This window comes from Drosophila grimshawi, unplaced genomic scaffold, assembly GCF_018153295.1.
Source record: "Drosophila grimshawi isolate 15287-2541.00 unplaced genomic scaffold, ASM1815329v1 contig_848, whole genome shotgun sequence".
NCBI classification, from domain to species: Eukaryota; Metazoa; Arthropoda; class Insecta; order Diptera; family Drosophilidae; genus Drosophila; species Drosophila grimshawi.
Window position 1 is genome coordinate 18204715 of NW_025063692.1, and position 15982 is coordinate 18220696.

At 41.8% G+C, this 15982-nt stretch overlaps 4 protein-coding genes across 4 annotated transcripts; all 4 read left to right on the plus strand.

Moving 5' to 3' along the window:
• The first annotated feature begins 16 nt into the window (after positions 1 to 16).
• On the plus strand, positions 17 to 2886 carry LOC6564626 (males-absent on the first protein). The gene is made up of 2 exons (XM_001991553.3): positions 17 to 65; positions 135 to 2886. The coding sequence occupies exon 2, from the start codon at positions 162 to 164 to the stop codon at positions 2757 to 2759; it is 2598 nt and encodes an 865-aa protein (XP_001991589.1). The 5' UTR covers positions 17 to 65; positions 135 to 161; the 3' UTR covers positions 2760 to 2886.
• A 395-nt stretch (positions 2887 to 3281) lies between these two features.
• Positions 3282 to 5626, plus strand: LOC6564625 (glycosylphosphatidylinositol anchor attachment 1 protein). The gene is made up of 5 exons (XM_001991552.3): positions 3282 to 3503; positions 3567 to 3917; positions 3985 to 4185; positions 4244 to 5337; positions 5417 to 5626. Exons 1-5 carry the CDS (start codon positions 3326 to 3328, stop codon positions 5543 to 5545), a joined length of 1953 nt encoding a protein of 650 aa, XP_001991588.1. The 5' UTR covers positions 3282 to 3325; the 3' UTR covers positions 5546 to 5626.
• Positions 5627 to 8983: 3357 nt separating this feature from the next.
• On the plus strand, positions 8984 to 14823 carry LOC6564623 (ras guanine nucleotide exchange factor P). The gene is made up of 4 exons (XM_032738161.1): positions 8984 to 9295; positions 9391 to 10138; positions 10249 to 10389; positions 14733 to 14823. The coding sequence occupies exons 1-4, from the start codon at positions 9132 to 9134 to the stop codon at positions 14802 to 14804; spliced, it is 1125 nt and encodes a 374-aa protein (XP_032594052.1). The 5' UTR covers positions 8984 to 9131; the 3' UTR covers positions 14805 to 14823.
• LOC6564622 (translocating chain-associated membrane protein 1) lies at positions 12508 to 14379 on the plus strand. Its single transcript, XM_001991549.2, has one exon. The coding sequence runs from the start codon at positions 12606 to 12608 to the stop codon at positions 13722 to 13724; it is 1119 nt and encodes a 372-aa protein (XP_001991585.1). The 5' UTR covers positions 12508 to 12605; the 3' UTR covers positions 13725 to 14379.
• Positions 14824 to 15982: the final 1159 nt, after the last annotated feature.

Genomic DNA, 15982 nt, shown 5'->3' on the forward strand with positions numbered 1-15982 from the left:
TCACCATAATTTATAGCGAAAGAGAAATATGAGGCGAATGCCGTAGCTACGGAATAATCCCATAGGTAAGTTGTAAATTGGAGTAAATAAAAAATGAAATGATTGACCAATTGTGCTGCTTCATCTATGTGTAGTGTGATATAAAAGCAAATATACATAAAATGTCAGAGGAACACTCGAGACGCATGCCCGAAAATACCGGGACCTTAACGGACGATGACAATCACTACGAAATTGGCGGCAATTCACGACGCACACCAGTCGAGGTTGCGGCCGCCGAGTTGAATGCTGAATGTCTCGATATCAGTGGCTCAACGGAGGGATCTGATGTTGTCGATGCGGCGGATCAGTCGATGGAAGAAGGCGACGATACAATAGCTGAAACAAAAGTTAGATCACAGCGACCTCATGTAATGGGCGAAGCACACAGCCCAGTGTCCGCGGATGAGGAGAGCAGCAGCACAAATAGCTCATGCAGCAACGAGCAGAGCGATTCGAACACATCGCGCTCCAGCGCAGACAGCGATGCCACCGAGGAGGAGCATTCGCCCAACACGGTGGTGGATGTCACTGACATTGCAGGCAGCGATGAGGGTTTCAGTTATGCTTCCTCTGAGCCAGTTGAGAATGTTGAAGAGCCAGCGAATCAAATGCACGCTGTGCATTATGTGGAGGGAGAAACTGAAGAAGATGCCGAGGTAGATGCTGAGGAAGATGCCGATGAAGATACTGAAATTGAGGCGGAAGACGATGCGGAAGTGGAGCCAGAAGACGAGCCGGAAGCTGAGATGGAAGTGCCCGAAACGCCCGCATCACCCATAGATGATGGTGAGGAGTTCATCGATATATTGCCAGGCAATCGGCGTTCCCACTACGCCTTTAATATGCAGATGCAACACCAACTTGATGAAGAATACCGCACACAGTCGCCGGGTATGGCGCCAAGAGATCCACGACAAAAGCTGAATTTTGGAGCGATGAGCCAATATGAGAGCATCTCCGGCAGCAGCGAGGATGAGAGCAGCACTGGCGATGACGAACACGAACCGGATGTCCAACGGGAGGTAGACAACGAGCAGAATGATCAGCAAGAAGACGACGAGCACGATGAAGATAATGCTGATGATGGTGAAGATAATGCTGATGATGGTGACGATCATGATGATCATGATGACCATGACGATGATCATGACGATGGTCATGACGATGATCATGATGATGATCATGACGATGGTCATGACGATGATCATGATGATGATCATGACGATGATGATGATGATCATGATGATGATGTACTCTTGACAGAGAATGATGCCAGCTCAGTGGATACGGCAACCGCAACAGAGCGAACCGATTCGGATGGCTGCGATATGCCGTTAAAGAAGATCGAAATCAATGAGCATTCCGACAAGATATACTATATACGCCGTGCCGATGGCACCGTACACGCCGGTCACGTGCTTCAGGCACGCATCACCGACAACGGAATCTCGCCCAACGAGTATTATGTACACTATGTGGGCCTCAATCGGCGCCTCGACGGCTGGGTGGGTCGGCATCGCATCTCCGATAATGCGGATGATTTGGGCGGCATTACGGTGACCAGCCAGCCGTCGCCATCGACGCCGCCTTGCGATCAACCGAGCAGCAGCAGCAGCAGCGGCGCCAAATCATCGATGAGAAGCAGCGTACGCAGCAGCATGATGCCACGCGCCAAGCGGCAGGGCAACATGGATTACTATTTGTCGGCAAGCGAGAACAATCGCTACGATTACAGTGACCGGAAGATGACACGCTATCAGAAGCGACGCTACGATGAAATCAATCATGTCCAGAAGAGCCATGCGGAGCTGACGGCCTCGCAAGCTCAACTGGAGAAAGAGCACGAGCAGATAACGAAAATTAAATATATTGACAAGTTGATTTTCGGGTGCTATGAGATAGACACGTGGTACTTCAGTCCATTTCCGGAGGAGTACAGCAACGCACGCATTTTATATGTGTGCGAATATTGCCTGAAGTATATGCGATTGGAGAAGAGTTATTGCTTTCATTTGTATGACTGCCAGAAGCGACGTCCGCCTGGTCGAGAGATCTATCGCAATGGCACAATTTCCATCTTTGAGGTAAATGGCCAGGAGCAGCCGCTATATTGCCAACTGCTCTGTCTGATGGCCAAGCTATTTCTGGATCACAAAGTGCTCTATTTCGATATGGAACCATTCTATTTCTATATACTCTGTGAGATTGACAAGGAGGGGTATCACATTGTCGGCTATTTCTCAAAAGAGAAACTCTCGCACGAAAATAATAATGTGGCATGTATTTTGGTGCTACCGCCGCATCAGCGCAAGGGCTATGGCAAACTATTGATTGCCTTCAGCTATGAGCTGTCCCGCAAAGAGGGCGTCATTGGCAGCCCCGAGAAGCCGTTGTCGGATCTGGGACGATTGAGTTATCGCAGTTATTGGGCCTATACGCTGCTCGAGCTGATGAAGGGATACTGCTCGGCGGAGCAGACAACCATTAAGGAGCTGAGTGAGGCGAGCGGTATCACCCAGGACGACATCATCTATACCCTGCAGTCCATGAAGATGATCAAATACTGGAAGGGCCAGAATGTCATCTGTGTCACCCCGAAAACCATCAATGATCATCTCCAGCTGCCACAGTTTAGACGGCCCAAACTAACCATTGATTTGAATTATCTGCACTGGGAGCCACATGCAAAGCCAGTGCCGAGCATTCCACCACAGTAATTGAAACGGATTTATATTAAATTCATAACTGATATAATCTACAATATACATACACATATATATGTATGTAATATGATGCTTATGTGAACTTTAAAGCAAAGTTTAAAAATATATGCTAGGAACCCTATCCCTTGAGTGTGTTTTTTTTTTCTTTTTACAAGCCCACATATTGCATTAATTAGCTAAATTGAAGGGAGCAATCAAATTAAATTACTGTAATGGGCATCATTATTTCAATTGGGAACGACTACAAAAAAGGCTTACATTGATTAAATATCGATTAGAAACAACAGAAATCGATATCCGCATTGTATCTGTGTATATCTGCTCATTAGAATATATGTTTATTTGTAATTATAAGAATTCAAAATAAGCAAGCGAAATGTTATCAAATGGGATTTCAAAACCAACAGCGTCATATGTATGCTGTTGTTATCGATGGTTACGCAGCCCTGGTTGCAAGCTGAGTGCAGTTATCGATAATATTTGTTAATGTTTTGCAGCCCTAGTTGTGCCGGCTAAATTTTGTTGTTGCTGTTGTTTTATGGAAACTAGTGCCTGGAACAATGGGTCTGTTGTCCGATCCATCACTATCGACGCATAACAAGCTGGTGGACAATCTAGCGAAGCATGTACGAAAGGTCTGCTACGCATTCTACACAGCGGGCGTGGTCTGGTTTCTATGCCTGGCTCTGCCGGAATTCAACCATGGCACCTACTTATCAGAGAATGCACTCTCACCAGGTGAGCAGCGCTGTGATACTTATATATATATATCTACATTGTGTATATATTGATTGGATTTAGGTCTGGTGTATCCCGAGATACGCATTGATGCCAATCGACTGGCCGTCCAACTGCTGGAGGAGTTGCAGCGTGAACGTAAGGATCATCAATCGACGACGCCGCACGCCTGGATCTTGGCCAAATTCAATGAGTTTGGCTTAGAGACGCACACACATAACTATTCGCTGCGTTATCCATTCGGAGGCGGCAAGGAGTTTCATGGCAAAAACATCTACGGCATATTGCGTGCTCCGCGCATTGGATCCACAGAAGGGATTGTATTCTCGGCGCCCTATCGTGCACCTAGCTCGGTGCATGTGGAAATATCACCTAGTGTGCCGCTGCTTTTAGCATTTGCGGATTTTGCCAGGCGTAAGTATTGATAGATATGTGTAGTATTTATATGGATGTCAATTGGACAGAGTTTTGCACATTGCAGGCAAAAACTATTGGGCCAAGGATTTGATATTTTTGGTCACCGAGCAGGAGCAGCTGGGTATGCAGGCCTGGTTGGAGGCCTACCATGACGGCGACAAAACACCAGATAGCTCCAATTCATATCTGCTGTCGGGCAATTTGCCCGCACGTGCTGGCTCGCTTCAAGCTGCGCTAAATATCGAAGTGCAGGATCTGGAAATTGGTATGTGAATTCAGAAAATTAACTTGAAACAATAAATGCTAAACTAAATTTAACGTAGATTACGTTGATGTCAAGATTGAGGGCCTCAATGGCAAGCTGCCGAATCTGGATATGTTCAATTTGGTGCAGCGCATAATGGCGCGCGAGGGCGTCACCTCCGGCTATAAACAGACGCCGCGCAAGAAGCGTCGCTCCAGTCTCTCAAACTTTGAGCAGAATCTGCGCCAAATGCTGGCCATGCTTGCGACGCAATCATCAGGTGTGCCCAATGGTAATCATGGACTATTTCATCGCTACCGCATCGATGCGCTAACCATATCCGCTGCGAAGCGTGTTACCAACTCCAATGTGAAAAGCAATCCCACCTCATCGGCTGTGCCACTCTTAAAGGCCATCGAGGGCATTGCGCGTAGTCTGAATAATTTGCTGGAGCGCTTCCATCAGAGTTTCTTTTTCTACGTAATTGTTCATAATGATCGGTACATATCAATTGGCGACTATATGCCAGCACTGGTCGCTCTTGTCGCCTGCAGCTTCATCAAAGCCTATCTTACATGGTCCACACTGGATGCATCGGCCATAGTATTATCGCAGGAAACTATTGCCCTCAAGCCCGATACTAAGTCATTGAAATTGTCTTTGCCGTATGGCTCCGTACTGATATATTTGGCTGTGGTGCTGCTCATTGGTTACTTGGCTAATGTGTTGCCACTGCAACATTATATTCTGGAGCTGCCGTTAAACGCCGCTCCGCTCACCGCCACAATACTGATTGCACTGAGCCTGATTGGCTTCGTGCTGCCATTCGTGGTGATACTGCCTGATGGAGGCCTCGAGCTGCTGCATATCAGCTTGCTGCTCATATACGGCTGCACTCTGATTGTCATTGGTCTGCTCAATTTCTCGCTGGGTTTCTTTGTGGGCGTGCTAACGGTGCCCATGGTTGTTGCTTTAAATACTAGCACTAGGAACAGCACACTACGCAGCCTGGCTCGTGTATGGACGCTACTCCTGAATCCACTGGTTGTCATCTATATCATTGTGCTCGTCATGAGCTTCCATCAGTTTCCAGAGCTGACGATGCAACAGCTTCTGCTGCGTGCCGCCACAGCTGCCATGGATGCGGCAGCATTTGCGCTTGTTGATTCAGTAGTGAGTCGCATTCCCAATCTTCATTAGTTTCGTTTATAGTAAGTCTCTATATCTCTCTCTCACTCTCTCTCTATTTTAGATTTATGGAAATTGGCTTTATTTTGCAATCTGCACCATATTTCTTCCAATTTGGATTATCTGCTGGACACTGGCGCTGGCAAGGCGTCGGGGCAATGAGATTCATCAGCCAAAGCTGAAAACAAATTGATCTGTAGATGTTTTATTTTCAATTCCATATTGTTTTTTATATTATGGTAACAAATAAAATACGTATGTTTGTCTATATCTAGTTCATGTATTTAGCAAATACAGATGTGCTTACTCAGAGATGTATCTCAATAGTTGTAAGTAATTATAGCATGTTCTACATTGGTATCTATATGGATCTAGGACAAAATGAAGCGGTATCTGTATGTATTTCCATATCTAAATCTATATCTATATTTATATCTATTTCTAAGTCTTTGTCTATACCTATATATATGTGTATAGTGCAGGTAAAATTGTTGGTGCAGTTTCCGGATCATTACTTAAATGCTTATATTGACAGGTTTAAGGACCAAACTGATATAGTCTCTCAGAATTAGAGAAGAAAAACGAATGAAAAAACAATTGGCAAATGAGCCAATGGGCTGATAAGATTCACTGCAAATGATTCATGCGCCCAAAACAAATAAGACTGACCTTGTCGATCGTGCTCGACTAGCTACGTACCCTGTAAACATATCCAAGATACACGTCATTTATGATAATACAGAAGGTTTGCGCCATCAGCTTTTCGATAGCTTTATTTTTATTATATTTATTATTCATTTGTATTTATTTATTATATATTTTGTATTATATGCTGAGTCGTGAAGCAAACGCTAAGCCTTCTAACAACAAAAACAAATTGCATGTTTCCCTGCAGCAGCCGGCAGATCGCCGATCACTCTTTGCAGAGAGATAGACAGAGAGAGAGAGAGAGAGCGCTGCACAACGAGATGCTGTTAACACTGGCGGCTGCAAATGTAATTACAAGTTAATAACGAACATTATATTATTATGACGCGCAGGGCGCCAAATTAAAATATTCAAACAAATTAAAGATTTGTTGCTGTCAAATGTAATAAATTGTTTATTTAAAATTTGGAAAGGATCGACGAGTTTACCTAAACAGTAAGAATAACTTGTATGTTCCAATTTGTGATCGATACTGATTAATTGCATAAATATTAACATATAATTCCTTTTGTCAATTACACACACATTTGCATGACCCAATCATAGGTTATTAAAAGTAGAATGTAAATTGAGTGCGTGAAGCCTATTCGCTCGATGGGATCCACCTCCAGCTAATTGGCGATGGCCTGTTTGATGTGTGCGAAATCGGCTGGACCCTCGAACTTTATGAAATCTCGATCATTGAAGCGTTTCAGAGCGTTGTTGCAGCGCTGCATGATATCATTAAACTCATTGCCCTCTAGTTGCGCACCCAAGTTGCCTGCGAGCGAGTCAAGCGAGTTCAACGAGCGTGTGACCGTCTCCAATTCGATCTCCTGCACGAGTGTTATATCGCGATGGTGCTGCGCACAGTACAGCATGTCCGCATTGATCATCTTTGCCTCTAATTTGATTTGATCGATCAATTGAGCGGTCTCCATGTAATCATCCCTCAGCTCGGACAGATTGTCTCGCTCACGTGGCGACGGCGGTGGTGTTGGCGATGGCACCACATCACCATCCGGTCGGCGTAGCTTTCGATTGGCGGTACCCAGTTGTCTACGGATGTGTTCCGGGTTGCGCTTCTGCTCGTTCATCGTCAGTACGCTGTACTGCCCGGACTCCTTTGGGAGACGCTCGGCCTTCGCCTCTTTAGTTAGCACACTGCTCAATTGTAAGCGCTTGGCGCACTCCACCAGTTTGACAACCGCATCCTCGGTGAACATCTTCATCTGCTCTTGGCGATGACTCATGGTTTTGTTAATGTTCAGAATTTAGATGATCAAGCTAACTCGAATAACGTATGTAAATTATGCAGAGCTCGCGTACTTATTTGCCTATAGTCCTTAATTGTCTTGTGTTTGGTGATATGTATATTCTTTGGGATTTCAAACGACTCGACTGTTGAGAAATCGATAGAAAAATGTGAATTCTCCAAGGCAAGGTTAAGTCAGTGTCAAATGTGTTGTGACTAAGTGCACACTGACTGAAAAAACAAATCTAATTCGCATCTTTTTCGATTTCGTATTTTTTATCTCAAACACATTTCATGTACTTAAAGCTTTTTCTTTTTATGAAAATCGATTCCATTTGAATGAATTATTAAGTTAGTTTTGGGTTAATTGCTTGAAAATTTGATTGTTACTTGATACAATAATATATAGCTATTGCAGATATATATAACATATTTTATTTGCTCCTCAATCGCTTAATTGGCCCCACAGTAGTTCGTGTTGCAACAGAAATGATTGAAACGAGAGCTCATCTTCAATATTCTAATACTGATTTTCTGTCACTCTTAAGTTGATTTCTTTGATTGTATATTGCATGTAGCTAGTGCTTATCGTTTTCATAAATTTTTAAATTTGAATGAATGGCCTTACAGAGCAGACAAACTTTTGGTATCCTAAATATCTATTTCTTATGCCATTGAGGTAAAAGAGTTAACGAAGTTAAATTCCATCAATTATTGTGTATAATTTTGTACACGGTTTGTTTTCTAATTATAAAAGTAATAATATTTAAAATTTGTTGTTGCCACGAAAACACTGAAAATTATCTTGTCATTTCTGTCAAACGTTGTTTTCAATTGTAATACATATATCTGAACAGTGTTATTTATAAATTATATTAAGCGATTAAGCTTAATTAACATGCTTAGATTTACATCACTTAGTCTACTTAGATTCCTATAAATGAAGGATCTCTGAAGGACACGCACTACCCAACATTACTTTAGAAATCTTACATTGTGAATTCATCTGCTGCTTTATGTGTCCACTCAACCTACTCCATCCCATGTATGACTAAAGCGTATGCAAATTGCAGCTGTCTTCTGTTGAATTGAAAAAAAAACTAAATAAATTACACAAGTCATTTCTTTAGCAAAGGCATTAAGGATAGTCTGACAAACGAAGAAAATTATTCATGTAGCCGGCAGCCGTTTGATTGTTTCAGTTGGAGGAGTGCCTTAATTTTGTTGGGCTCATTCTCAATTTCAGATGATGCAAATGCGGGCGCATATCAGCTGTATTCTGTTTTTTTCTTATTTATTTATTTTGTTTTCAAATTTTTCGCCATCTTGTTTGTCAGTATGGCGAAGTATTGATATATTTTTACAGACAAGCAGTGCATATACATGTATGTGTTTTCCAGCACTACTCAGGTGCATATATTAAACCGTTATGAATTTTGCCACACTGCGTTAAATACAAAATGCGACTGCGCTAAAAATTTGTAGTTAATCTCAGTTTGCCTGCTGCTCATCTATGTCTCTCGCTCTCTATCTCTCTCTCTCTCGCTCTCTCTCTCTTGCTCTTTCTCTCTCTTTCTCTTTCTCTCCCTCTCTGTCTATGCAAGCTGGCAGAACAACAACGCTTAATCAATAAAAACATAAAATTGGTGCGCAAGGAGCATGCATGCAGTAGTAGCAGCAGCAGTAAAAACAATTGCCACAACAGCGAAAAGCGTAAACTGAAATTTGTAAATTCAGAAACAGGACGAAAAAGTGTTGCTGTAAGAATTCAACATAACTAGTTACCGAAAAAAAAAACAATTAAAAGGACAACTGAGAGAAAAAGAGTATTTGCAAAATGTACAAAACAATTCGACATGGCGAGAACAGTTTGCAATACACGATACTGCCGCAAAATGACGATTTTCGAATTGAGGGCAAATTGACAAACTCCAGCTGCCTGTCAGCAGCGAATGCCACCAATTCATCTAATTCATCCTCCTCATCCGCGTCCGCCTCGGCGTCCGCTTCCTCCTCCTCCGCCTCCGCCGCCACCTCTGCTTCCGCCTCCTCCTCGTCCGATACGTGGCAGCTGGTGGTGGCGGCAAGCGGAGCAGCTCAACGCCACGCAAACGTCGCACATCGTCCTTTGCGTATCTTGGCCTGATCTTTGTGTGCACGGTGATCATTGGCGCCGTATTGATACCATTTTTGGTGTCCGCCGAGTGTTTGCCCAGTCCCACAGAATGGTTCCTCAAAACGAAGGCGGCCTTCACGCACAGCGGCGAGAAACAGCAGCAACAGCAACAGCATCAGCAGCAGCAACAGCAACAGCATATTGCACCGCCACCACCTGCAGCACCACCAACAACAACAACAACCGCTCCAGTGGATGCTGTTGGCAAAACTGTGCAGATTGTTAATCGGAATGGCGTCGAACAGTTTATACTGAAGCTCAACAAAACTATTTCAGCAAGCAGAACAACAACAACACCAACAACTACTACGACAACAACAACTACAACAACAGCTACTCCTCCAGCAGCAGCAGCAGCACCAACAACAACAGCAACTACTGAGCTACTGCCGATATTCTCAACTGCACCACCGCTGAGCAATCGTTTGGGAGGAACGATAACCACGCGCATTATACAAGTACCGCTGCTGAAGTCCACAGCCAAGAAGCCAATAATGCCGCCCGTACTGGCCAAGACGCAGAGCACACAACAACAACAACAACAACAGCAGCAGCAACTACAATCAAACAACACAAATGAGACTCAAAGCAACAACAGCAACAATAACAACAACGCTTGGATGAGCACACGCTGGGCCTATATTCCATCCGCATATGGCCCGTGGTCGGTAAGTGTCGAGAGGCTCCCCTTTTATGGTTGGACCTTGGATTAATACGGTCGCTGTTCCATATTTCACATTCCATCTCCACTCTCTCGCTCTCTCTCTCTCCCTGGCAGGGCTACAAGGCTGAGGATAGCGTGCTGTTGCCCGCTCTACTTGGATTTGCACTTATTGGCATGATTTTAATTATAACGGTCTGCTTGGTGGCACGCAACAAGCGCACCATTGTGTCCTCCGTGCGCAAGCGAAACCGAAACGTGAGTAAACCATTTCCATTTAATTACCATATATATATATATATATATAAGTAGTTTTAAATCACGTACACAAATCGTGGATCAAAAAATGCCAAAAGAGGCGATACAATAAATATTTTGAAGCTTATGTTTTGGAACGTAAGAAGCTGGAACGTAATTGAAGCTTACAAAGCTTAAATTACAATAGCTGAACGTTGTGCTCTGATCTGGCCGACTTTTCCAGATCCATCAACAAGAATTCAAAACTGAGAGACTAACTTACCGATAGACGGTTAGTGTCTATTGAGAATATGAAAATGATACTTTTGAAATAAAAATAAAAAGCACTGTGGTATGAAAGGCTACACAAGTATTTGAATGAATGAATAAAATAAGTCATGATTGACATTAAGGTATATGTGCATACATTTTTACTTAGATTTAATGTAAGTATTTAATAACCACCGCTATAAATTATAAGAAAAACTTTAAAAGTATGTGCGTATATGGAAATAATCTTACAAACGTGTATTTAAATATAAAGCGTTACTTTCAAGCAGTGTATAATGTGCGCGCAACAATGTGAATGTCAAGATGTTTGAGAGCGAGGCAACTCTGCGTGCAAGCATTCGATATGCATTTGCCATGCGCATGACGTCAACATCAAATTGTGAATGAATTGATCTGAAAAATGTATATTTGAAGCTGTCTGCAAAACCAAAAAATATTTTTATTTTGCGGAAATAAAATATTTCAGCCGAAATATATGAGAAAAAATGCGATAAGAAAACTTTTGTGAATATGTGACAGCAAATGTTATGTGCGCTGATTAGCGACCTTTTTCCTTGTGCCCATGGCAAGCAAAATCAGAGTTGTAAAACCACTGATGATGCATATTTTCGATATCGATAACAGAGAACAGACAACAAAATACACGTCACGGTCGGCTGGCACACGAAGCAAAACGAAAATGAAAACGGACATCGTGGCCGAGCGAGTGGGCGCCCCCCCAACATAATATTGTGTGGCGCTCTGGGCTCTGTGTGAAAACGAGAGCGCTTGACTTTAGCCGGCAATACGCTAACGCTTAGTTGTGCGAGTGCAAGCGAGCAGGCAATAAACAAACAACGTGAACAAGTGGTAGTGAACCAGCAGCAGCAGCAGCAGCAGCAAACACAACAACAACAACAACAGCAATAACGCGACGTTGGAGCCAAGAGTCGTTTGCGTGGCAGTTTTTTTTTTTATTTTTTTTTGTTGACTGTTGCGGCTGCTGGCAGCAACGCTGTTGTTGTTAGTGTTGGTGTTGTTGCTTGGCTCTGTAGTTGGCTAGCAGGCCGCCTTGGCATTCGCAGAGCGCTGTTGGTGAAACGTAGCCACACATTTCATTCAGTCACTCAGTCAGTCAGTCACTCAGTTAGTCAGTCAGTCACTACTACTCACTCACGCACGCACAGGTGAGCGGCAGCAGCAGCAGCAGCAGCTAATCCAAAAAAAAAGGCAGAGGCAGGCAGGCAGGCAGCAGAGGCGGCTGCAACACAGGCGCACTGGAGAAAAAAAAAGGAAAATAATAATAATAATAAATAAATAATAATAAGTAAAAACAATAAATTTTGGAAGAGGAAAATCACAAAATACACACACAGAAGACACAACTGGACGACGCCTACGTCAGCAAGTTGCAGCAACAAATCTCAATCCTGTAAGCAACAACAACAACAAAAGCGAGTAAAAGAGAAAAAAACGAAAAAAAAAGAAATTGCTTGCGTGCGCTCTCTCTACGCTGTGTGTGTGTGTGTTTGTGCGAGTGTGCGAGTGTGTTGGTGTGTGTGTGTGTGCCTGTTTGTGCCAACAAGGCAAATTTGTAGTGCATGCTTGTGTGTGTGTGATTGTGTGTGTGTGTGTGTGTGCTTGTGTGTGACTGTATGTGTTTGTGTGTGTATGTGTATGTGTGTGCTGCTGTTGCACTGATTCCTCAGGCCAATTGGCAGAGGCAACACAGCATGCACATGGCCATAAAACCGCCGCAGACGCTGTCAGCTGCTGCTGCTGCTGCTGTTGCTGCTGACGTTGCAAGCGCCACGCACACACAAATCGTAAGAGGGAGCCAGAGCAAGAGAGCAAAACTGAAACTAAACTAAACACACGTTACACTTTGCAGCAATAGCAACAATAACAACAACAACAACAACAACAACAATAACAACAACCGAAGAAGCAATAAACGAACAATCAAAATGGCCATCAAACCAGGAATCGGACGAAAGCCAACAAATAAGAATCCACCGATATTGAGCCATGAGTTTGTCATCCAGAACCATGCGGACATCATCTCCTGCGTGGCAATGGTCTTTGTTGTTGGCCTAATGAACGAGTCGACGGCATCGTTTGCAAGCGCATTCATATCGCTGCATCATAATGTGAGCGGCGTGGAGGCAAGTCGCGAGCAGCCGTATGGCAAACCGTATACGTATGTGGCCGGCATTAAGGATTATTGTGCGATATTCTTCTATACGCTCACCTGCATCATTATGCATGCGATCATTCAGGAGTTTGTGCTGGACAAGATTAGCAAGCGTCAGCATTTGTCCAAATTCAAGTTGGCACGCTTCAATGAATCCGGCCAACTGGTCGCCTTCTATCTGCTCTCATTGATTTGGGGTGCACATGTGGCGCTGCGCGAGGGCTACGTTGGACAGGTGGCCCAGCTGTGGGAAGGCTATCCGGAGCATCCGATGAGTTTCCTGCACAAATTCTATTTCATCATTCAGCTGTCATACTATCTGCATATGCTGCCGGAACTATATTTCCAAAAGATACGCGCCAAGGAGGAGCAACAGCCGAAGATTATACATTCCATTAGCGGTTTCACGCTGATCGTATTGGCCTATACGCTCAGCTATCAGCGTCTGGCGCTCGTTCTGCTCACATTGCACTATGCCAGCGAGCTGATCGCGCACATTTTCCAGCTGATTGGCGTATTCGATCGCGAGGAGCGTTTGGCACGCGTTCGCATTGTGAACAGCGCCTGTTTTGTGGTGGCACGCTTTGCCACCTCGGTGATTGGTGTGCTGACGTTGTACTATGGGATTGCCGGCTCTGCCGGTGGCAGCTATAAGCTGCGTGCCCTCGTCTCGCTAATCGGATTGATTGCCCTGCAGGGCTATCTGGTCTTCTCGTTCATCACGGAACAGTTGCGGGCCACGCGCGAAGCGAAACGGGAGGCCAAACTGCTGGCGGCGCAGGTGAAGAAGGTGAAGGCGCCCAACAAGGACAAGGTGAAGCGCAAGAAGGAGAGCGATCTGCCCGAGGCGGATCAGGCGTCGCCCAGCCCTGTCAAGCAGAAGCTCAAGTGAATCCGATGCAACATGCACCAAGCAACAACAAAATCTTCCGCACACTTCCAGACGCTCAAGCAACTGAAACAAAACATAGACAACAACTGCAACAACAACAAAAACACAATCGAAACAACAGACTATCAGCAAACTCAAGCCACTGCATATACACTAAGCAACACACAGCACACAACACACAACAAATGACAAACAACACGCAACACACAACACACAACAACAACATACAAAACATTTTTGTACTGTCGCGATGCATTTACATACAATTTTCTCTGAGAGCGAAAGTTTTTCTTAAATATTCAAACTGCAATGTTTGCTTCATTTTAAGTATAATTTTTTAATTTTGTTTTTTTTTTTTTATTATTTTTATACCATAATTATTATTAATTACAAATCTTATTTTTTTATTTGAAATAAACAAATTTTTTTATTTTTATACAAGAATGCTACAAAAACCGAATTCAAAATAATGCGAACAAAAATTGCGTTTTCGTACCTCTATTTGCGTGTATGTGTGTGTGTGTATGTGTATGTGTGTGCGAGAGTGTGTGTGGCTGTGTGTGTGTGTGTAGTTGAGAATAAGAAAAGCAATGTAATCTGCATGCATGTGTATGTATATATGTGTTGAATTGTTAATACTATATGCATATGTACATATATATATACATATATATATATATATATATGTGTGTGTGTGTGTGTTTAACGAGTACTGTTAATGTTAGTTTACCATTTTGATCGTGTGGTTTTATACGTCCTAACAAAATGTAAAAAAAAAAAAACAAACAAAATAATAAAAAAAAAACAAATACAGATTGCTAAATATATAGAGATATATATATATATATTTTGTATAAGAAAAAACAACAACAAACAAGCTGTAACTATTTTTGGGACACGATTGGGCAACAGGTGGGGGAACTCTGTGATCTATAAGTATAAATGTGAATTGATAATATCATAAACTAAATGCACGCTTCTCTTTTGTATATCTTATCTTTCGTGCAGGATATCGAAGAGCAGGGCGCCGAGGATAATGCCACACTTCTCACAACAACAAATCTGTCCGACGATGATTAAGATATTTACTATATATAAAACCAGAACAACAATTTCATCTGTTTTCTTTTTCGCTTTTTGATGTTTTTTGTTTTTTTGTCCTGTATTTACTATATGTATTTACATATTTTTACGAAATATACAAAACATATACAGGCATATATATATAAATATATATATATATACATATATAGATAAAAACCCTTTTGATCAAGAAGAAAAAACCCAAAACTAAGAGAACAAAGCTTGATGCCACAAGAAAAATATATAAGCATATTTTAATCAAATATACCTTATGCAGATATTCAAGTATGTGCACAATACATTCTCCATCAACAGAGAATAATAATTATAATTTCTTGAAACAAAACATATATTTACATTCAATACTAAGTATGTATGTAAATCTTTCTAGTCATTCTTGAACAGTTCAATTCAATTCGATTTCGAAATCAGTTTTATTTTCTATATATACAATAAATATAAAATCATTGTGATTGGAAAATTGTTTTTTTGTTTTTTATTTTATTTTTTTAATCTTTGGAAGCTTGGAAATTATATTTTGTATAGTGTGTAAAAAGTAGATAAAAAAAATTTGCATTTTCAAATGTTTAATGCATTAAAAATACAAATTGAAATTTGAGCAAGTTCTAATTTTCCAGTGAATACATACATATTGAAATGCATGAATATTAAAATACATTGTTAAATGCGTGCACATATTTTCGTATTTGTATTTGGTTTATACTTAAGAGCATATATTATATATTGAGAACCTAAACATTTTCAAAAATGATGTCCAAGCTAAGCTATGAAACAAAAAAGCAGCCGCATAATGAAATTAAAAATTGGCAAAATTAAATTAAAAATACACTCAAGCAATTTTCATTGTTATGTTTCCAAAGTAAACAAAAAAAAAAAAACCTTTAAAAAAAACACATTAAACTTAGAAAAGACTGTTTCTTGAAAACATATTTAGGATTCTTTACGTAAGCTGTTACATAATACCAATCATTTTTTATCTGCACAAACTCTATTTTTTCATTTTCTTAGTGTGCGTGTATTGTATGTGTGTGCCTATTTCCGTAAACTACATACATAAATACATATATAGAGCTATACAATATCAGTATATATATATATATGTAAGTATGTTTAATTCTTAGCACAAATAATGCAAGATTCTTAAGCTTAACATG